We start from the raw sequence: 23,299 nt of genomic DNA on the forward strand, positions 1-23,299 counted from the left end.
GAAATCCCTCTTTGTTTGATACGAAGGGTCAGACAGGAGTAATACAGTGGTGTTTAGTACCCATCGGAAGAGTATTTAATTAGCAATATTCCGGTGTTGGTTTGAAGCAGATTAATCGCTCGTGCGAATAGTTATGGACATAAGAAGTTTATGAACATTTACTGTATTTGCACTTTATTACCCATGCGGCGGGAAACCCAGTTTCCCTCCCACCTGAGCTGTTGGAAATAGTCACGGCCCACCTGTATGAATCAACCTATGACCTTTTGTTATGATGCGAGGAGGAATTCCTGTGTCCAATGAACAATGAGATTGTAGGGACCATTGAATTGCATTGTGTGTGGGGCATAAATAGACAGGCCGATCACATCCAGCTCTCACTCTTCAACGGTTATCATTGCTGAAAATCGGGAGCTGGATGTCCAGAGGCGCATGCGATCGTTTCCTTTGTGCGTAAGTTTTCTCCGCAACTATATTGATCTTCTCGTTATTGTGGGCCAATTTCTCTCTCTCTCTCTCTCTCTTCTCCTCTTTCTCTCTTATTTTCTCTTAAATAGTAATTGTATTATATTTCCTGTGTAGTTATCTGGTTAGGTAGTCTATGTTATATTGTAGTGTATGATTTGTATTTGTATTAATTCTTTTGCAAGTATATCATTCATAATATATATATTAGGCGTTGGACCCTAAGCCCAGGTATCTGTGTATTTCTTATAGTGTTAAGTATTCTCAGAGCGTCGGTGACGCTCATACAGCTTTTGAGTTAATAAGGTTACACTGTGTTGCATTTACACTCTATCTATACACTAAGGTTTTACAGCATATTACATTGTTTATGGTTTAGATTTATAGGTTTAACATTGTTAGCGTCAGCGCCGCTGGTGATCTCCTCGTGGTCCCGAGCGTCCGCTACGCTATAGCGAATCATTACGTTAGTCAGCAGCCAATAGCGTGCCTGCCTGTGATCTCTTGGCCGTGAGCGAACGTGATGCTTGAGCGTCTCGACTACGGCTAAGCGATTGTTACGCAACGAGCGTACCCTTACGGTACTTCATACGTAGATAGCGTACAGTGTTCTTAGACCTCATAAAGGGTATTATATAAGATAAATATTTAGCTTTATCAATTGCGGGCTCGTCCTGTCCTTCACATATCTGCACTAGGTAATTTCAGCAGACATTATCCAGCAGCAAAGGGCGGGAGATCATATTCCTCATAGTGCTGTTTGGATAAGCGTCTGCTTCGCTTAGTAAAGGGTGCTGAAGGAATCCGGGAACCGGAGGTAAGAACAACACGCTAGTCTCTTTTAAAACTGTTTATTTTTCTGTCTTGCGTACACACGCACGCACACATATATATCTGCATTTCTTTTTTTTCATTTGTGTATTTTCGTATATCACTCTCCTGTTTGCCAGTTTTATAGTTGATAAACGTGCTAAGAGAGATTTGCTGCTATTTTTTAGTTTAAGAGTAAAAAGGTAATATAGTTAAAGTATAGACAAACACAGCTGTGCCTGAGAGACAAGGTGAAGTCAGTGTGGTGCGCGGTAGATGATAAAGGATCATCTACATTGATAAACGTATAAATTGTGTTACGGTGGATCTTTGCTTTGCGTACACGTGTCTCTAACAAAGGACTGAGACTTGCGTACGCAACCCAAGGGCCGACGCACGCAGCGTATATTACGCAACAGAGCGTACGGGTACGCCCACGTAACTCAAATCACAAGTGTTAATTTTTTTTCAACGCGATAAATAGCGCAACGCGGTAAATAACGCAAGGCGATAAATCGCGCAAATCTATTTTAACATTCGAAATTTTAATTAACAGATCCTTCTCCTAATTGGTAACACATCTGGTCTAAAGAAAATTTCTGCGCAGAAATAGAAATAGAAACAAAAGTGTATATGTGGTGAGTGAGTGTTTGTTTTTACAATTTTTGAGGTTGAACCACAAGAAAAGTCGAGTTCTCGTGAGGTACATGCGTGTAAGTGACGTACATGGTGGCTAGGGAGGCATCCCTGGTTAAAACATACAATTTGAGCATTAGAGTGTAGCAGACCAGGAGGTCATACTGTAACAGACCAGGAGGTCATAGCAGACCAGCAGGTTCAGGTACAGCAGACAAGGAAGTCCGCTATGCAGTCCACAGGCACAACACCAAGAAAGGGTTGGTGCAACACCCATATAGGCCATACAAGCTCTGGCTGAAGTAATTCGCAGCCGTAATTTTCGATTCCACTGGTCGCTCCGTACATAAGATTAGTTGCTTATGTGCTGAACGATTGTACCGCACGTAATTGTGTACATTAGTAAACCTGACCGGTACTATTTGTGTACGAAGGTCATAAACGCTATTTGTACATTCCAACGTGATTTGTGTAATTTTTTTTATTTTAAGGGAGGTTCGCTGCTCACTCAGGAACTATCCAACAACCAATAGTTACTGGAAAGAGTAAGTGTTCTTCGGATCACCCTCACAGGTTCCAGTAAATAGAGGTTCAGGTCGCAGGGGCCCTGGGTCGAGTACGCCAGCACCATATCGGTGTGATCAGGTCGTATTGGTCGGCGTGGGCGAGTGAGTGGGGTACTCGGTAAACCGCCACCGTCAGCCTATTTTTAACATTTTGGTTTGCGTAAGGGTTGGCTGAATAAAGCAACACCTTCGAACTATGGGGGCCACTTGTTCAGGTAGGGGGCGATCAACCTCGGTTCGGGTTGATTCAGTGAACCGACCAGTCGGGTCGGCAAGGTACGTAATGTGTGAGAAATACGGAAGTCACACAGAAGCTTTATGTGATGAATGGGAGAGAATGACGGTACATGACGGGGAGAAATTCCCAAGAGTAGGTAGCTTCAGCACAGAAGTGTTAACGAATTTAAGGAGAAGGATATGTCTCATTAAATCAGCCAAGAGACGAATCAAGCATTACGATTATTTACAGTTGTGGCAACAGGAGGGTGACATACAGAGAGGATTGGCTCAGGCGGCGGGATCTGGCTCGATCAGAAAACTGATAGCCACGGCCCCACCACCACCATATATATCGGGAGAAAAATTGGTTGCGGAGAATGACGCACTAAGGTGTAACAAACAAACACTTAGCAACTGTGTAAATGTTAAAGATAATGTTAACCAATTAACCAATGCAAGTATTAACCCGTGCAAGTTGTACCCTGTTTTGAACTTTCCTCAGGAGTGTGATCAAGAGGACGAATCGGCAACAATTTCAGCGCTCTCTCTAGCAGCCACCATAGCAGAGACCACAGTAGGCACAGCTCCACCCCCGAGATTAGTAACAAAGGCCCCTAGCGGAGGGATAGGTGAGGTCGTATCAACGGGTAAGTACGGCACCATACACTATGCTGAAACTATTTCACCACAGCCTGTAGAATCTACACAGAATGAGGTTGTTAGAGTTAATCCTGTTAAGGTAATAGTAGTTCCAAATGGGAAAACAGACACTTCAGGAGTCACTCCTGTTAGGAACATTGCCATGTATAGCCCATTTTCCCGAATGGAATTAAGGACCATAGTGTCTGAATTCCCTGACCCTAGAAAAGACTTAGTTGCCAGCCAAAAATACATCAGAGACCTAGGTAACACTGTAGAGCCCAACAATAAAGACTGGCAGATATTGCTGAGAGCATGTTTACCCTCCAATGTCGACGCAGCTCAATTTTTAGCTGACTGTGGATTAGATCAGGATGTACCTCTTACAGAAGTGTACAACAAAGACAATGTAAAAAGAATAAGTTTACAGTTAAAAGAGTATTTCCCAGCCGTAGTTAAATGGAACAAAATATTCTCCATTAAACAGAAGGAGTCAGAAACAGCTGCAGAGTATTTTCACAGAGCATTATCAGAAATGGCAAAATACACAGGCATAGAGGACATTAAAACAAACATAAACCATCGAGAAGTAGCAGTATCGGTACTGATGGATGGTTTAAAAGAGTCATTGAAGACTAGGGTACAGACCACACAACCATGTTGGCGAGGTCTGTCTGTGGCTACTTTGAGAGAGGCTGCTATTGATCACGATAGGAACATCACCAGACACAGGGAACAACAAGGTGATAAGTTAATGGCAGTAAGTATACAGGCCCTGACCACAAGGCAGCCTTTGTTTATATCACCAAACCCTGTGGGTAAGTCAAATGTGGTTACTTGTTATTCTTGTCATAAACAGGGACACATGGCACGAGATTGTAGAGTGAAGAATTCACGAAACTCATACCAACCCCCTAGACAACGACACGACACACGACATTGGGATCAGGGTCCGCAGAAACGGAGTTATGAGCCACATGCAGGGGAAACAAAAAGATATCCCCCGAACAGAGACTGGCAAGCCTCTGGTAGCTCCCAATTAACTCCATCACAAGTAGTTGCTGCCAGCGGGATTCAGGGAGGTCACCATACCCAATAGGGGTGTGGCCATACCTGTAATCTGCAGCCAGTAAAATTGATTGCAAGCCTTGGAAGTGAACCAGAAATTGCAATCAATGTAGCTGGTAAATCATTAAACTTTCTTGTAGACACAGGGGCGGCCAAATCAGTGATAAATTCGACAGTGGGCATGAGAACCACTGGTAAGACAATTCCAGCAATAGGGGTAACGGGAGTAGTCCAGCACTACCCTGTTAGCAAACCAGCCGAGATTACAGTAGGGCCTTTACATACCAAGCATTCCTTTTTGCTGGCTGCATCGGCACCGACTAATCTCCTGGGAAGAGACTTACTGTGTAAAATGGGGTGCGTCATTTATTGTACTCCTGAAGGTGTATTCTTGGACATACCTGAGAATCACGCTCAGGAAGTGCGAGACATGTTAGACTCCCCGTCAAAATTAATGTCACATACCATTATGACAAATAGGACTCCCTCCCAAGTAGAAGAAATGACATCTCAGATACCAGAGTCACTTTGGACTAAAGATGGACAGGACACTGGATTAATGGCAAACGTAGCTCCGGTAGTTGTACAAGTAAAAGATGGTAGGATAGCTCCAAAAATCCCACAGTACCCTCTGAAGCCAGAGGTGGAGTTAGGAGTGTATCCCGTAATAGAGCGCTTGCTACAACAGGGCATTCTGGTAAGAACGTCCAGCACTGCCAATAGTCCCATCTTCCCTGTTAAAAAGAGTGGGGGGAGGGGTTACCGGCTAGTGCAGGATCTAAGGGGGATTAACAAAATAGTTGAGAGTCAGTTCCCCGTAGTGCCAAATCCAGCTGTCATCCTAATGCAAATCCCTCCCACTGCGAAATTTTTCACTGTTATTGACCTCTGCTCCGCTTTCTTTTCGGTACCTCTGCACCCTGACAGTCAATATTTGTTTGCATTTACATACAGAGGAGTCCAATACACATGGACTCGATTACCACAAGGATTCATAGATAGCCCAAGTATATTTTCTCAGGCTTTGCATGATTGTTTACAGTCTTTCCAACCAGTGAGTGGATCAGTATTAATACAGTACGTGGATGATCTACTACTGTGTTCTGATTCATTGGAAGCATCCCTGAAGGATACGAAACAGCTCCTGTTTCATCTTTCAGACACAGGACACAAGGTTTCCAAAGACAAGTTGCAATTATGCCAAACTAAGGTAAAATATTTGGGACACTGTCTAACACAAGGACTGAGACACCTGACCGCTGATAGAATTCAAGCAATTAGAGACATGACTCTGCCACAAACCCAGCAACAGATCAGAACCTTTTTAGGAATGTGTGGGTATTGCCGTAACTGGATCCCAGGGTTTTCCATTCTAGCGTTACCCTTGCAGGAGATGGTCTCCTCAAACAAACCTGATCGGATTTCGCATACAGACGAGTCTGAGACAGCATTTGAGAGACTTAAACAGTGCCTAACGCAGGCACCAGCATTGGGTATGCCAGACTATGGGAAACCCTTTGAACTATACGGAACAGAAAGTGCTGGTTGCGCGGCAGGCGTACTAACCCAAAAGCACGGTGATGCCAGCAGGCCGGTAGCATATTACAGCGCTCAGCTAGATACGGTAGCGCGATCCCTCCCCACATGCTTGCGAAGCGTTGCTGCGATAGCATTGCTAGTAACGAAAAGCGAAGACGTCGTGCTAGGTCACAACCTCACAATTCATACACCACATGCAGTGTCAGCCTTGTTAAATTCTGCCCAAACCAGACACGTCTCATCAGCGCGGTTTACAAGATGGGAATTGGCACTAATGGCCCCCGTAAACATCACCATAAGGAGATGCAGTGCATTAAATCCTGCAACATATCTCCCAGGTGTGCCTGGACAGGCACAAAGGGTGGAGGATGAGAGTGGTGGGGAAGGAGAATTTAATACAAAGGAAGACACACATGATTGTATGGAATATTTGACCCAAAATTTTACCGCAAGGCCTGACATCAGTGACAACCCACTGGAAGATGTAGAACTTACGTTCTACACGGACGGTAGTTGTCATAGACAGTCAGACTCGGGAGACTTGTGTACTGGATACGCAGTCGTAGATGACCAAGGCACCATAGAAGCGGAACCGCTAGGCCCACCTCACTCAGCCCAGGTTGCTGAACTGGTCGCCCTAACCAGAGCATGTGAATTGGCTAAGGGCAAATCAGCCAATATCTACACCGATTCTAGATACGCATTCGGGGTAGTCCATGATTTCGGAGCCCTATGGCGCCTCAGAAATTTCATGACGGCAGCTGGTACACCGGTAGCGCATGCAGCTCACATAAAAAGGCTTCTAACAGCGATACAGGAACCCTACAGAGTGGCTGTTATCAAATGTAAAGCACACACATATAGCCAAGACCCAGTATCACTTGGTAACAGCCGAGCAGACGAAGCTGCTAAATTAGCAGCTGCTACCCCCAGACAGACAGACACCACACAACTGATGGTATTTAATACCATCAACACACAGAAGTTGTGTGAGATGCAAAATTTGTGTTCCACACAGGAAAAGGCAGTCTGGAAGGCAAAAGGATATGGTCAGGAGTCCTCAGGACTCTGGACGGATGGACACGGTAAACCAGTGGCCCCCAGAGCATACCTTCCATGTTTAGCTGAGGCAGCTCACGGGCTGACTCATCTGGGCAAGGAAGGGATATGCAAGTTGGTAAGAGCATATTGGTGTGCCCCAGGATTTTCATCTCATGCGAGTAAAAGGGCAATGTCATGCCTTACCTGTCTGAGAAAGAACATCGGAAAGGCAATACCTACAGAACCATCTCATATCCCACCTGCCGGCGGCCCTTTCCAGGTAATACAGATTGACTTTATTCAATTACCCCCTTGTCGAAATTTGAAATATGTACTTGTTTGTATAGATGTTTTCTCAAATTGGGTCGAAGCATTTCCAGCGGCCACAAATACCGCTATGTTTACTGCTAAGAAAATTGTGCAGGAATTTGTATGTAGATATGGTATCCCTAGAATTATCGAAAGTGATAGGGGTACCCATTTTACAGGTGATGTCTTTCAAGGAATGTGTAAATTGATGGGAATTGATAGCAAGCTGCACACTCCATACCGTCCACAGGCGAGTGCGAAAGTGGAAAGAGTGAACAGCACTATTAAAAATAAACTGAGTAAAGTGATGGCAGAGACAGGATTGACATGGCCAGAAGCTTTACCCATTGTACTGTACAGCATCAGAACCACTCCCAGGTCCCCTCTTAATCTGTCTCCCTTTGAAATCTTGTTTGGTCGACAACCGCATGTTATGATTAACCCTCAGGATGATTTGAAGTGTAACAATGAAGTGACTGTAAAATACTTGATTAACATGAGTAAACAGTTGAGGAATCAAAATGATAATCTGAAGTTAGTGATTCCTGATTTGCCAGATAGTAATTGTCATGACATTGAACCTGGGGATTATGTAATGATACGGAATTTTCTACGCTCAGGTTGCCTTATTGACAGATGGGAAGGACCATACCAGGTCTTATTGACTAGCACTACAGCATTGAAGGTTGCTGAGAGAGAGACTTGGGTTCATTCGTCCCACTGTAAAAAGGTTGCTGATCCAGAGAGGTCCCGTGATAAGGAACAGACGGTAGAGGTTGTATCACTGGAGTGTCTGTTCCAGGAGGACTGAGGCGGCACCTGAGCATTAAAAATCACAAGACCAAAAGCAGTTGTCGATCCCCTGTTCCCTTTTATTGTTTTTCTCCAACTTCCCATCTCCTCTCCCTCAAATTAGTTTTTCCCCCTTCTCATTCTTCTCCGTTTCCTCCTACAAGATGGACTTGCCCCAAGAGACTGTGATCCGGATTTTCCTGTTGACCATGATGTTGACCAGAGCAGTCTGTTCCGGCGAGAGTACCATGGAGGTCGAGAGAGGTTCTGGAATGGGTTCTGATGATAAAGATGGAGGCGTAGTTTTCCAAGAACAACTTAACCAACAAGTAAAGGCGAGTATCAGAAAACGATCCGATAGCATTGACCATAGAAGGACTTGTGAAGGATTGTTAGCTGAAGAAAACTGTATCTGTCGGCTCTGTAACAATGTCATTGAGGATGGGTGCATAAAGAAATGCCAATCCAGTTTTAATATCCATATGGACCGGCATCCATTGAGTGACTATCACTCCTTAGTGGGTAGTGTGTTAAATAAAACAGATTGTTGGGTATGCTCTCAAGTACCTCAAGGTCATAGCAAATCAGGGCTAGTACCATTTCCTTTAACGTTAGGGGAGCTACTTGAGTTAAGTGGTGGGAGACCGGTGGACAGGAGGTTTAATATCTCCAGCCCTCCTAGTTTGAAGCTCCACCAATACCATGTGGATAGGTCCCTATTATGTTTTAACATCTCCAATCCCCGAAAGCCGGGAAATTGGGAAGTGTCATGGAGTAATCAAACCATGACCTTTTCACATAGAGCAGATAGAATGCCTACAGATACAGAGCTTATACGCCACATAGCCAGTAGAGGAAAATCTTTCCGGTATAGGTATACCTTAGGAAATAGGATTACGAGAGTTGGAGAGGTATCACCAGGATACTGTGCACATATCATACAACCTGATACGTGTACTAAGCAGATGGAAGAATTAGGGGTAGGAGATTTCACATGGAAGGTGTGTAATATGGTTATGTCCTACTCCGTCCCATATGTTCTCCCCGATGATGCATATTTCATATGCGGGAGAAAGGCGTATAAGTGGCTTGCCCCAAACTCTGAAGGATTGTGTTATATTGGAAAAGTACTGCCTGAAGTAATGACTGTATCACATGACAAAATGAAAGACATACACCGTGTTGCCCAAACTCCTTATACTCACACCCATTACGAGCACGTAGTTAAACGGCACCTGATAGAAAGAACAGAGCATCCGGCCTCTGACATGATCCATGAATCCACCGGGATTCAGTTTCTAATCGCGTTAGACATCACTCGCACCGCCAGAGGAGTGTTGAATTATAAATACATATCTGCGCTTGCAAATTTGTTAGATAATATCACTGAAATGTATGATGACACGTTTAGGTATACTGGAAGAGAACTTCAAGCTTATAAAACAGAACTGGTACAGCATAGAATGGTTCTTAATTACCTCACAGCAGTGACAGGCGGATATTGTGTCACACTGGCAACACAATACGGCGTGAAATGTTGCACATATATTACGAATAGCACCGAGGACCCGGTCGAGGTCATAGACCAAAAGATGGACGATATTCTCCAACTGAAGTGGGAATTTCGCAGAAGACACAATCTCACTCTTGCTGCTGTAGGTAATGAGCTGACTGGTTGGGTGTCATGGTTGAACCCGCGAAATTGGTTCTCTGGTTTAGGAGACTGGGCTCAAGGAGTCATAATGGATGTTGGGAAGTTTCTCCTATGTATCTTAGGTGTTATCATAACGATTGGTTTGATATTTAGATGCGGTCAGGCTTTAATGAGGTGCAATCGTCGTACTAAGGTAATGAGTTTAAGGAGTGAGGAAACTGTAATTCCAATGGACTTGATTTATGACCCAACAGTAGAAACAATGATGTGATGAAAATGCGATTTCTACGGTCCGTTTCTTTCACCTGTTTTTCCGTTTCCTCCAAGGTAAAAAGACCCACTTGGACGAGGAATTTGATGAGCCGATATACAGACATCAGATGGATTAAAGAAGAAGTTTTGACAACCTGATACACAGAGTTTTGATGAACTATGCCATGGATCCCCAGTTTCCCTAGAAATTTTAAAATTACGCTAGCCCAACACTTTTGTAAATCTATGGACATTGATAGCTTTTGCTCGCACCTTATGGGCAAAAGCACAAAGAAGACGGCATTCAACAGACACCAAACAAGACCTCAATCGACGAATGTACATTTACCCGACATAGAATACCACCGCATTTACCGTAATTATGTCTTTTCTTCATTTCTACAACCCTCAGGTAATGACACACATAGTCGATAGGGAATACAGGCACAGATATCAGCAATCACATATCTCCCCCATTCATGTATCATCAACTAAAATGTGCTCCCCCATTTTGTTACAACCAAAGCCGAAAAGAGCTCGGTAAAGTTTGACAGCCCATCCACAGACCCGTACCACGGGATAAGAAGGAATTCAAATGTATACTTCGCAATACCTCGAAGCTTGATTTAAAACACGTACGGCACGATGATACATGACCCCCAAGCACGGATTCATACACACATGCTTCTGCTATCTCACTAGGTCATACCCTTTTCCTACCTTCTCCTCTCCTCCCCTACCCAACCATGTAAATGTATTAACCCCTGACATATATTTTTCTCTTTTTGAAATGTTTTAGAAGGTGGCAGTTATTGTTGACTGCCAAAGGGTGGACTGTCAAAGTCAGAAAAATATCTCTATGCACACTACCATATTTGCACCTCACACAGGTCCGTGCTGCGCATACTCACAGTCGCGGGCACCCGCAGGCGCACGGTATGCGTATTTACGGTAGAGTTTATGTGATCGTAGCGTGCGGCTCAATCATTACATATTTTCACTATATAATGTATTTTGTAGATCATGTTCCCTTTGATAGATTCTGAAAGTTTGGTTAATATAGAATGTTCGTGGACAGAGAAATCCCTCTTTGTTTGATACGAAGGGTCAGACAGGAGTAATACAGTGGTGTTTAGTACCCATCGGAAGAGTATTTAATTAGCAATATTCCGGTGTTGGTTTGAAGCAGATTAATCGCTCGTGCGAATAGTTATGGACATAAGAAGTTTATGAACATTTACTGTATTTGCACTTTATTACCCATGCGGCGGGAAACCCAGTTTCCCTCCCACCTGAGCTGTTGGAAATAGTCACGGCCCACCTGTATGAATCAACCTATGACCTTTTGTTATGATGCGAGGAGGAATTCCTGTGTCCAATGAACAATGAGATTGTAGGGACCATTGAATTGCATTGTGTGTGGGGCATAAATAGACAGGCCGATCACATCCAGCTCTCACTCTTCAACGGTTATCATTGCTGAAAATCGGGAGCTGGATGTCCAGAGGCGCATGCGATCGTTTCCTTTGTGCGTAAGTTTTCTCCGCAACTATATTGATCTTCTCGTTATTGTGGGCCAATTTCTCTCTCTCTCTCTCTCTCTTCTCCTCTTTCTCTCTTATTTTCTCTTAAATAGTAATTGTATTATATTTCCTGTGTAGTTATCTGGTTAGGTAGTCTATGTTATATTGTAGTGTATGATTTGTATTTGTATTAATTCTTTTGCAAGTATATCATTCATAATATATATATTAGGCGTTGGACCCTAAGCCCAGGTATCTGTGTATTTCTTATAGTGTTTAGTATTCTCAGAGCGTCGGTGACGCTCATACAGCTTTTGAGTTAATAAGGTTACACTGTGTTGCATTTACACTCTATCTATACACTAAGGTTTTACAGCATATTACATTGTTTATGGTTTAGATTTATAGGTTTAACATTGTTAGCGTCAGCGCCGCTGGTGATCTCCTCGTGGTCCCGAGCGTCCGCTACGCTATAGCGAATCATTACGTTAGTCAGCAGCCAATAGCGTGCCTGCCTGTGATCTCTTGGCCGTGAGCGAACGTGACGCTTGAGCGTCTCGACTACGGCTAAGCGATTGTTACGCAACGAGCGTACCCTTACGGTACTTCATACGTAGATAGCGTACAGTGTTCTTAGACCTCATAAAGGGTATTATATAAGATAAATATTTAGCTTTATCAATGGCATAGCCACTGTGTGATGCTTTTGTATTTGTGCGGGGGGGGGGGCGGCACTGACATGCGGGCGGACTAGCCCTGGGCTGGTCATCCCCCCGCATGTCTGAGTGCCTGATCGTAGCTGTGCTAGCTACGATCAACTCGGAATGACCCCCAATATGTAATAGCCTGCGATGTGCAGGTCAGTTTGCCTTGTAAATACTGCTTTAAAAATATGGGCATACTCGCAGAACTTCCCATATGCTATACCATACATAGGTGTCGGAACAGAGGAGGCAAGGGGACAGCTCGCCCCCCCCCCAAATAAATAAATAAATTAGAGAGGCACAAGCTATTGTACTGGGTTGCGGGGCTTAGTGCGACCACCATCCAGGCTTATCACGGGCAGTGTCAGTATGAAGATAATCCCTTTTCTGGCTGCTTCACCTCATCAAACAGCCACCTCCAGGGCCCTCATCCACCCTGACCCAGCTCCAGCCCCTACAGAGTGTGGCTATTTACTGTGGACTGGCCCCTCCTCTAGGACCAGCCCTGCACCCTTCTCACCTCTCACTTGTTCCGGGTATGGGTCGTTGGATAGACACAAGTTAGGTCGACAGTCATTAGGTCGACCATGGAAGGTCGACATGCATTAGGTCGACAGGGACAATAGGTCGACATGGTCATTAGGTCGATAGGTCAAAAGGTCGATATGAGTTTTTTGGCGACGTTCTCGTCGTAAAGTGACCGGGAACCCCAATTAGTGCACCGTGTCCCCTTGCATGGCTTGCTTCACTCGCCATGCTTTGGGCAAGGTGTCTCGCTCTGTTACCGCTTCGCTTGGCACAGGTTACCATTCCAATCGTAGTCCACGAAGTATGAAAAAATAAAAAAAATGAAAAAAAATGTGAAAAACTCATGTCGTCCTTTCGACATGTCGACCTAGTACTTGTCAACCTAATGACCATGTCAAACTATTGACCATGTCAACCTAATGCATGTCGACCTTCAGTGGTCGACCTAATGACTGTCGACCTAACGACCGTATCCCCTTGTTCCCCTCATGTTGCTCTCCTCTTCCCCGTCAGCTCACCATTACTTAATGAATATTCATCAGTGAAATCATTAAACTATTAGTAACTATTAGAGGGAAACATGTGTTTACTTACTATATAGCAGTTGGTCTGTTTTTTGCTTTTCATACATTAGATCTTGTGTACGCTCTGCAACTAATAGCTCCAGATGCTTACTATATTTTTCCATCTAAAGTTAAAAAGAAAAAAGAAAAGAATGAAAAAGCTTTATTTATTGACTAACCAACCAATTATTAATAGATGTCTTATATTATCTGGCAACACAAATTCTAAACATGTAAAACTGAAACAACTTTTTAAATGAGAAGCCTTTTAATTAGGAGATCAGAAAACTGTAACTTATAGGGGTAAATTTACTACGGTGGGATTTTTTAAGAACTGGTGATGTTGCCCATAGCAACCAAACAGATTCTACTTAACATTTATCTAGCTGCTTCTAGAAGATAATAGATAGAATCTGATTGGTTGCTATGGGCAACATCACCAGTTCCCAAAAAAAACACCTTCGTAAATTTACCCTTAAATTGTGTTTTTTACAATTGTGGGAGCTGAAGATTAGACTAGACTCAATATGAAGAGTGTATGGTATTGCCTTTAAGTAAACTATTCATCCCTCAAAACCTACCATATTTAATGTATCTTTATAGGCATAGGCTTGTGCACGGGAGTGGCCTGGTGCACACAGGCACCCCTTAATGTCCGGCACCCCCCTTACACACGCAGTGCCGCAGAGCACTATATTCTGTGTGACAGTGCATGACATGACATCAGCGAGGTCATGCTGCGCAAGCCCATGGCAGCCGCCCCTTCTGCCATGCATGCCAACCATCAACTTAATCGCAGAAAGACCCCAGCAAGCCCAGACAGGTGGACTGGTGGTGAGTGACACAACAAGGTAACACTACAGTAGGGTGGTCATTCCGAGTTGTTCGCTTGTTGCCGATTTTCGCTATGCTGATATTTGCTGCTAAATGCGCATGCACATGGTACGCAGTGCGCATGCGCTTAGTTATTTAACTAAAAACTTAGCAGTTTTGCTGTTGTTCGTGCGGCGCTTTTCAGTCGCACTGCTGAACGGTGAGTGATTGACAGGAAAGGGGCGTTTCTGGGTGGTAACTGAGCGTTTTCCGGGAGTGTGCTAAAAAACGCAGGCGTGTCAGGCAAAAACGCAGGAGTGTCTGGAGAAACGGGGGAGTGGCTGGCCAAACGCAGGGTGTGTTTGTGACGTCAAACCAGGAACTAAACGGACCGAGCTGATCGCAATCTAGGAGTAGGTCTGGAGCTACTCAGAAACTGCAAAGAATTATTTAGTAGCAGTTCTGCTACTCTTTCGTTTGCTGCTCTGCTAAGCTAAGATACACTCCCAGAGGGCGGCGGCCTAGCGTTTGCAATGCTGCTAAAAGCAGCTAGCAAGCGAACAACTCGGAATGACCACCTATGTCAATCTGTGAGACGCGCCCAATAGGCGGTCCTAGACCCGCCCAGTAGGTGGTGTTAAACCCCTACTAAAATATTCTGTGCACGCCTATGTTTTTAGGAATAAGTACAGCATCACATTTATTACAGAAAATGTAACAAGATAACATATCCTATCAAATGTTCCTAATTAGCATTTCAAATCAGATTATATTGCTTATTCCAGCAGTTCCTGTAAACACAGAGCTTCAAAACTTGCTTATTAATCTTCATACACCTTAACCTAAGGGATATATAGTCACAGAGGGAAGAAGCGATTCAATGATATCTACAAACTGCATTGTAAGTCAAATTATAGATGTAAAGTGCATTAAGGCAGGCTGCAGCTCAGGTGAGCTAGTGATGATGATGGGAATGTTACAGACTGAAATATAGTATTCAGCTCACCAGTAATCTACTCTGCAGTATGACAGTAGAAATAATTACAATTAAAAATAATTGATGTTCCAGCTTAGAAAATATGCATTGAGACTGATGTTTAATTTTTTCCACAGAGCACTTTAGCTGTCACTTCATTAACCCTTCTGTCATTTCTTTAAGACTAATTTCTGCTGCTATAAAAAAACATGAACCCGCACAGATATTTTCCAGGCGTTGCTACCTCCATGGTGACAACACCCACCATTTGTCATGACTGTACATATGCTCTACAGTCTTTCCATGGACGTTTCACATATGTGTTAAACACATATGGGGGGGAATTCAACTGTTATCTCCCGTCTAAAGTGTTGGGTAGATCGCAGGGGGGCGATTTACAATTGATGTCGCCTATCACGCTAATCAAGTCTATTAGTGTCGGGTGTAGCCGCATAAAGCCAACTAAACTAATGGGTGCAATTGGGAAAAGTGCCATTTGGGTACCCAAACAGGTAACTTTTCTTACATTTCAGCTTGCCACCCCGTGGGGCTGCAAGTTAAAATGTCAGTGCCTGCAGCCATCACGCCCGAACTGGAGCTACAATTGAATAGCTTGGTCGAACGCCATCTAAGCCCGCCGGCGCAACCAACTTTGGATCTTGCCCAAAGGTTCATCTTTAGGTTTGGTTGAGAGTGCAGGGTGCCATCAGTAGACTGACATACAGTAGTAGACAACATTGGATATTGGGCAGGGCAATCTCTCTCCACCTTCTTGCAGTATGTATTTAAGAAAAAAATCCCCCATCTCTGGAAAATTACAGATGTGTCCTCAACACAGTGGAATTTATCTAAATAGTTTTTTTTAATCAATGAATATGGAATTGTGCAAAAACACATACATGCATTTAGGTATTAACATCCTTTTGAAAGCAGAGAGGTGACCCAGCCAGGAGACCTCATGCAAAAGCCAAGAATCCTCTAGGCCATAGGTTCTCAAACTCGGTCCTCAGGACCCCACACAGTGCATGTTTTGCAGGTAACCCAGCAGGTGCACAGGTGAATTAATTACTCACTAACACATTTTAAAAGGTCCACAGGTGGAACTAATTATCTCACTTGCGATTCTGTGAGGTTACCTGCAAAACATGCACTGTGTGGGGTCCTGAGGACCGAGTTTGAGAACCACTGCTCTAGGCCAATCAGCTGTGTAAGTAGAGGAGGGGATTACCCATGAACATATCAGAAATCGAGAAAGGGATTGGATGCCTAATGGAATATGACCACACATCAGTGCTGTTGGCTAGTCAAAACTTCGGCAGGTACATTTATACGGAGAGCATCTATGTTTGGGTTTTCAGTGGATTTCACTGGAGTTACATTTAGGGCATTGATCAGTGGCGTATCTAATGGATGCAGGGTGTGTGGTGCACACGGTCCCAAACTGGACACCCTACTCCCAATTTCTTCAATACTTTCCTCTGCACCAGCAGCGTCAGAGCTGCACAATCACCTGTAAAATGGTATGGTGACCATTTTCCTTATGATTTGTTCATGCACAGTAGAACATTTGCTGGGAAATGGCCACAGTGCACACTATGCAGGATGCATATTGGCATATTGTTTGTTTGTATGTATGTGTGCTGTGTGTGGTGTGTGTGTGTGTGTGTGTGTGTGTGTGTGTGTGTGCGTGTGTGCATGTGCGTGTGTGTGTGTGTGTGTGTGTATGTATGCATGCATGCTGTCTGTATGTATGTATGTATGTATGCACACCTCCCAACTGTCTCGATTTTCACAGGAAACATTTTTTGGGCACTGTACCAACTGTGGGCCACAGTGTCCCGCAGTAGGGGACGACGACGACACAATTGTAAGTCCATCTGTCACTCACTTCTCTGAGTAGAACTTAGCAGAGCAGCGGTGAATAGATGCTGTGCACACAGTGTCTATTCATAGAAGGCAGAGAGGCTAAGGGCACTGATGAAAGCGGGAGGCATGGCGTGCGATTGCGGCATTGTGGGAAAGCCATGCCACCTTTTGTTGAGGCCATACCCTACTTCAGTCACGCACTGCTTCATCGCGTGCAGTGGTCTTGCTATGAGAATCCAGAATGTTGGGAGGTATGCTGTATGTGTATGTATATATATAAGCATACTGTGTGTGTATCCTGTGGTATGTGTGTGTGTGTGTGTGTGTGTATGTACGTACGAATGCATGCTGTGTGTATGTGTGCTATTTGTATGGGTGGTCTTCAGTATGCCGACTGACGGGATCCCGGCGCACAGTATACCGGCGCCGGGATCCCGACAGCCGGCATACCGACACTTATTGGTCCACGACCCCCCTGGAGGGAGAATAAAATAGTGTGGCGCGCGTAGCGTGGCGAGCGCAGCGAGCCCGCAAGGGGCTCATTTGCGCTCGCCACACTGTCGGTAAGCCGGCGGTCGGGCTCCCGGCGCCGGTATGCTGGTCGCCGGGAGCCCGACCGCCGGCATATCGTAGTAAACCCATTTGTATGTATGCATATTTATTTATATATTAACAGTTTCTTATATAGCGCAGCAAATTCCGTTGCGATTTACAACTGGACACAACTAGAAGACAAAACTGGGTAAATACAAACAGTCATAGAGGTAGGAGGGCCCTGCTCGCAAGCTTACAATCTATAGGGAAATAGGCATGTATACAAAAGGATAGGTGCTATCTATTGCATAGTTGTCCACCAGATTGCAAAAGTTCTTGCATGATATCACTTCACAGCAATGATGAACCAGGGTCAGGAGGAAGGGAGAGTGAAGAAAGAAAATATGTGTGGGCTGTACTGTATGTGTATGTATGCTATGAAGTGGCGTAACTACAGAGGGTGCAGGGGATGCAACTGCTATAGGGCCCAGCCGCTTGGGGGTCCCCAAGGCCCAGCAAGCATCCCACTGCACCCTTTTTTCTTTCACTTTTATTTTTTTAATTAATACTGCCGCACGCCGGGTTCGGGGCCCAGCAGTTTACATCTAGCTAGGGAGGGAAGGAGGCATGCAGGCGGGACTCGGGAGGCTGGGTGCAGAGAGAGAACCTGGAAGCTTACAGTATCTGCAGTAGCGCTGGTGGCGCTGCGCAGCTGACAGAGAGATCATGTTTGGACAGTGCCACAGCAGCCACACAGACCCGCTGACGGTGAGCCCCTCTCTCCCCTAACATCCATCCGTATGTCTGTCTATCTATGCCCTGGTGATCTATCTATGACACCCCATGTCTGTCTCTCTCTCCCTTCCTGTAACTGTCTCTCTTTCTCCCTGACACTGACTCTCTCGCTCCCTGACACTGTCTTTCTCGCTTACTGACACTTTCCCTCTCGCTGACACTGTCTCTCTCTCTCTCTCTCTGACACTGTCTCTCACTCTCTCTGCCTGACACTGTCTCTCTCACTGACATCCCCTCTCTCCCTTTCTCTTCCTGAAACTCACTCACTCTTGCTCCCTCCCTCCCTGACACTCTCTCTCTCCCTCCCGCTACCACTTCCCCTTATTCTCTCTGAAACCATCTATCTGTCTCTCTGATGCACTCTCTCTCTCCCCTCTTATTCCTTCCTCTCTGACACCCCCTTTCTCTCTCTCCCCTTCTCTCATCCTCCCCCCCCCCCCCCGAAACCATCTCTTTCTTGCTCCTCTCTTTCCTTCTCTTCCCCTGACACACTCTTTGTCTCTCACTCCCCTCTCTCTCTCCTACCCAACCCCCCCCTAAGGGGCATTGTAGTGACAATGGCGGGGGCCCTTTCAAGATTTTGCTATGAGGCCCACAAATTTCAAGTTACCCCCCTGATGATATGTGTGTGTGTGTGTGTGTGTGTGTGTGTGTGTGTGTGTGTGTGTGTGTATATGTATGTATGCTGTTTATATGTGTGCTGTGCTCTGTGTGTGGTGTGTGTGTGTGTGTGTTTGTGTGTATTTATGCTGTCTGTATGTGTGTGTGTGTGTGTGTGTGTGTATGTATTGTGTACATGTGTGTGTGTGTAAGTACGTACGTACGTACGTACGTACGTACGTACGTACGTACGCATGCAAACTGTCTGTATGTGTGCTATTTGTATGTATGTATGTATGTATGCAAGCTGTTTGTGTGCATGTATGCATGTATGTACCGTATGTATGTATGTATGGCCCGCAAATTATATAAATATCTAAATGGCCCTTGGCAGAAATAAGGTTCTCCACCCCTGCTATAAATTGTGCAACACAACATGTTCATGTATCTCTGTACACAGATCATAAATTATTGAAACATGTCCATAAATCAACCCATGCTGAGGGTTTTCCCAATCCTGTCCTGAGCCCATTTTTCAATGTTTATGCTTGCCACAATCTAACATAAATATCTCTAATTTTCTAATGCAGTAGTACCCATGCAAAGTATTCCTTGCTTATTTCGCAGCGACATTCCATATATGTGCTTTCAATCATTCTAATGTATCAAATAGAATGTAATCAAATCGCCAATAAAAGTGTTTTTTTTTCTGATAATGAAGGAAAGTGAACTTACTGTAAATAAAGTGTGATTTTTTTTTTTATAAATACCATAATGAACTATTTTGTATTTCAGCACTAATCCAACTTTCCAGAAATGCAACCAACAGGATTTTATGTGTAGGTTTTCATCAAAAAAATCTGCACTTGAAAATGTTAATGCAGTTTTTTTTTTTGCCATCTTAGTTTAATAGCTTAAAGTGCGTAGGAACATTATGGTAGCCCATAAAGGCCTACCATTTTTAAAATAGAAAACCTGTCACCAGGGGTGTATCTTCCTATTGGCCAGGATGGCACTCGCCAGGGGCGTCAGCCGAGGAGGGGCACCATCCAGAGGTGCCACCCACGGGCAGTAGGTATTCACTTATAGAGGCAGCAGCTATCCCCTCTCCCCCGTGTAGTTCCTCACCAGCAGGGATGCCCAGTAATGATCACAGTATGCAGCAGCGGCTGCTGGGGGGGGTGTAGTTTATGTAGAGTTTCTTGTCTGTATTGTGGTGCGGTGCTGGACCCCTGCGCCAATTACAGTGGCTGCTGCTGCTGCATTCTTTGATCATTAATGGGCATCCCTGCTGTTGAGAAACTACACGGGGGTGGGGGGATAGCTGTCACCTCTAAAAGTGAATCTACCTAAAAGTGCTGCCTTTAATAGTAAAATCAACATGGGGGCATATGTGTGTCTGGCACTGTGGGGGCATACGTGTGTCTGGCACTGTGGGGGCATACATGTATCCGGCACTGTGGGGGCATACATGTATCCGGCACTGTGGGGGCATACATGTATCCGGCACTGTGGGGGCATACATGTATCCGGCACTGTGGGGGCATACGAGTGTCCGGCACTGTGGGGGCTTACGAGTGTCCGGCACTGTGGGGGCATACGAGTGTCCGGCACTGTGGGGGCATACGAGTGTCCGGCACTGTGGGGGCATATGAGTGTCCAGCACTGTGGGGGCATACGAGTGTCCGGCACTGTAGGGGGATACGAGTGTCTGGCACTGTAGGGGCATACAAGTGTCTGGCACTGTAGGGGCATATGAGTGTCTGGCTCGGTGGGGGCATATGTGTATTTGGCATTGTGGGTGCATATTTGTATCTGTCATTGTGGGGGCATATTTGTATCTGGCACTGTGGGGGCATGTGTGTATCTGGCACTATACTCGGAGGCATTATGTGTAACTGGCACTGCACTACTGGGGTCATTATGTGTATCTGACACTATACTGGGGACATCATGTGTAATGAGAACTACTGTGGGTATTGTGTGTAAGGCTGCTAATTGTGTGTGTGCGCATGTGTAGGGGGTGTGCTATATTTATAGTTTGATAGTCTTTTGAGATGAAATGCATTGGGAGACCTGTACCTATCTCATTTAAATTAAGGAAAATCTGTTTTACTTGATCTTACTGTAGTTTTTAAACGTTCATTTAAGTGCTTTTAGTTCAGCTGTGTGTTTATTGTTGTCCCACCTTTTATATGTGCTTCTTTTATGTATAACTTTTATGGTAATAAATAATTTTTATTGTAATTGGCAATTTTATACTTTACTAGTTGACACCGTGGCTGCTACGTATCCCTCATCCCCCCCTTTTTCCTACATTCTTTTAAGGGAATTACTACCCCTGTATGTATTGAGGGACCCAGCTGACGCTCCATTAGCAGCACAGTGGAGTGTCACATTGGATTGCCATTTTTTTATACAACATATCTGTTTTCTATCACACGTGGCGCAGTATTAATCCTTGGTTTTACATATATATATATATATATATATATATATAGGCACTACTACTGTGTGGCATAATGTGTATAAGTGGTACTACTGTGTAGCATAACGTGAATAATGTACATTACTGTGCTGTGTAATGTGAGTAAGGCACACTACTGTGGTGTAATTTGAATTGGGGCTTCCCTATTTCAAATATGAAGGGGGGGGGGGGCATCAGTCCTTTACTTTGCCAGGGGCGCTCGGACACCTAAGTACACCCCTGCCTGTCACTTCAAATGAGGGGACACCAATTTTTTTTTTGCTTTAATAGAAGATGGATATATCTGGGCTTTAAATCATCTGTGAAAAGTTAGGTTTTTGTTTACTACTATTGTCTTATGATCACCCTCCTTTTTCAAATAGGGGTGCTCCCATATGGGGGATATAGGGCACAATGTGACCTCCATCCATCTCTGGAAAACTTACAGATGTGTCCTCATACACTATTATCGCAGTTGTGCAAAACAACCCTTTTTGCTATGCCAGGTCCCGTGGGACTCAGCCTACTGCGGCCGTCTTTTTAGCTTGAATATGCATATTAGTTGCAATGCAACACAAGCACATCACAAGACTGCACTGATTAGCTTAACATGTGACACCTGTACATCAGTGTACGAATGAGTCTGAATCAGTTTACAAATGCTATGATGCAGCGGGTGCAGGAGCCTCCCAACTGTCCCCCCTCCCCTTACCGCGGGACACTGCGACCTGTGGGTGGGACAGCGGAACAGTCCCAAAAGAACGGGACTGTCCTGCGAAAATCAGGATAGTTGGGAGGTATGACAGTCACAGAACAGGTCCGAGTTCAGGGAGGATTTTAGCCTTCATCCTTGGCGCAAAGTTGTCTAGAAACTACCCTTTTAGCATATACTTGTAAGTAGAGATGAGTGGGTTCAGATCTCAGAGACTTCCCGCCTTCCTCGGATCCCAAAATGAGGCAAAACGTCATCATCCCGCTGTCGGATTCTTGCAGGTTTTGAATTCTTTATAAGTCCCTGTGATCGGCACCATCTTCACTCAGCATTGGAGAGTTAGGGAGACACACCCCTGTCTTTCTGTGGGTGGTAGCATCGGGTGGGGTCACTGCAGGGATGTGCGGTGAGCTAAATGGCTAAGAAGGTACTGGCTAGTATCAGAGCCAGATTTACAAACAATATATGAGCCAAAGAGTACATCTGGACAGTATACACAGGTGCAGCAGTATAAACTCCTGGAAATTTGGTGGGTTTTGATCAGAGATGGGCAGAAAAGATAAGCAAGTGAGGCTTTCACCTGTCATTGACTTTTTACTCCAGAGTTTTGGCTTTAAAAATGATTAGAATAATACAAAGAAGATATGTCAAACATATTCTTTGTATTTTTCATATTCTTTATACAGTCAAAACTCTGGCACAAACTTTAGTATGACAGGAAAGGCTCTGCCTCACCTGCCTCACCCTACCGCACGTCGCTGGGTCACTGTGTGTGTGCTGTTAGGGGTGCTGTCCTGTGTGCTGTTAGGGGTTCTGTCCTGTGTGCTGTAAGGGGTGCTATTCTGTGCTGTCCTGTGCTGTACATGGGTGCTGTCCTGTGCTGTTATGGGGTGCTTCTGTCCTGTGCTGTACAGGGGTGCTGTTATGGGGTGCTTCTGTCCTGTGCTGTCCTGGGGTGCTGTCCTGTGCTGTTAGGGGTGCTGTACAGGGGTGCCGTACAGGGGTGCTCTCCTGTGCTATTAGGGGTGCTGTCCTGTGCTGTTAGGGGTGCTGTACAGGGGTCCTGTCTTGGGATGCTGTCCTGTGCTGTTAGGGGTGCTGTCCTGTGTGCTGTAAAAATAAAGGGGCACTGTCCTGTGTGCTGTAAAAATAAAGGGGCGCTATGGCGCAGTCCTGTGTGCTGTAAAAATAAAGGGGTGTTGTCCTGTGTAGTGTAAAAATATAGGGG

The 23,299-nt window shown here is 44.8% G+C and overlaps 1 protein-coding gene across 1 annotated transcript in view; it reads right to left on the bottom strand.

The window, feature by feature from the left end:
• Positions 1–23,299, bottom strand: part of LOC135036375 (atrial natriuretic peptide receptor 1-like) — a 213,144-nt gene that overhangs the window by 50,089 nt on the left and 139,756 nt on the right. Inside the window, exon 17 of the mRNA XM_063954446.1 lies at positions 13,340–13,433. Within this exon, the coding sequence (XP_063810516.1) occupies positions 13,340–13,433 (94 nt within the window). The remainder of the gene's footprint in view (positions 1–13,339; positions 13,434–23,299) is intronic.

This window comes from Pseudophryne corroboree, chromosome 1, assembly GCF_028390025.1.
Source record: "Pseudophryne corroboree isolate aPseCor3 chromosome 1, aPseCor3.hap2, whole genome shotgun sequence".
In the NCBI taxonomy this organism is placed as follows: domain Eukaryota; kingdom Metazoa; phylum Chordata; class Amphibia; order Anura; family Myobatrachidae; genus Pseudophryne; species Pseudophryne corroboree.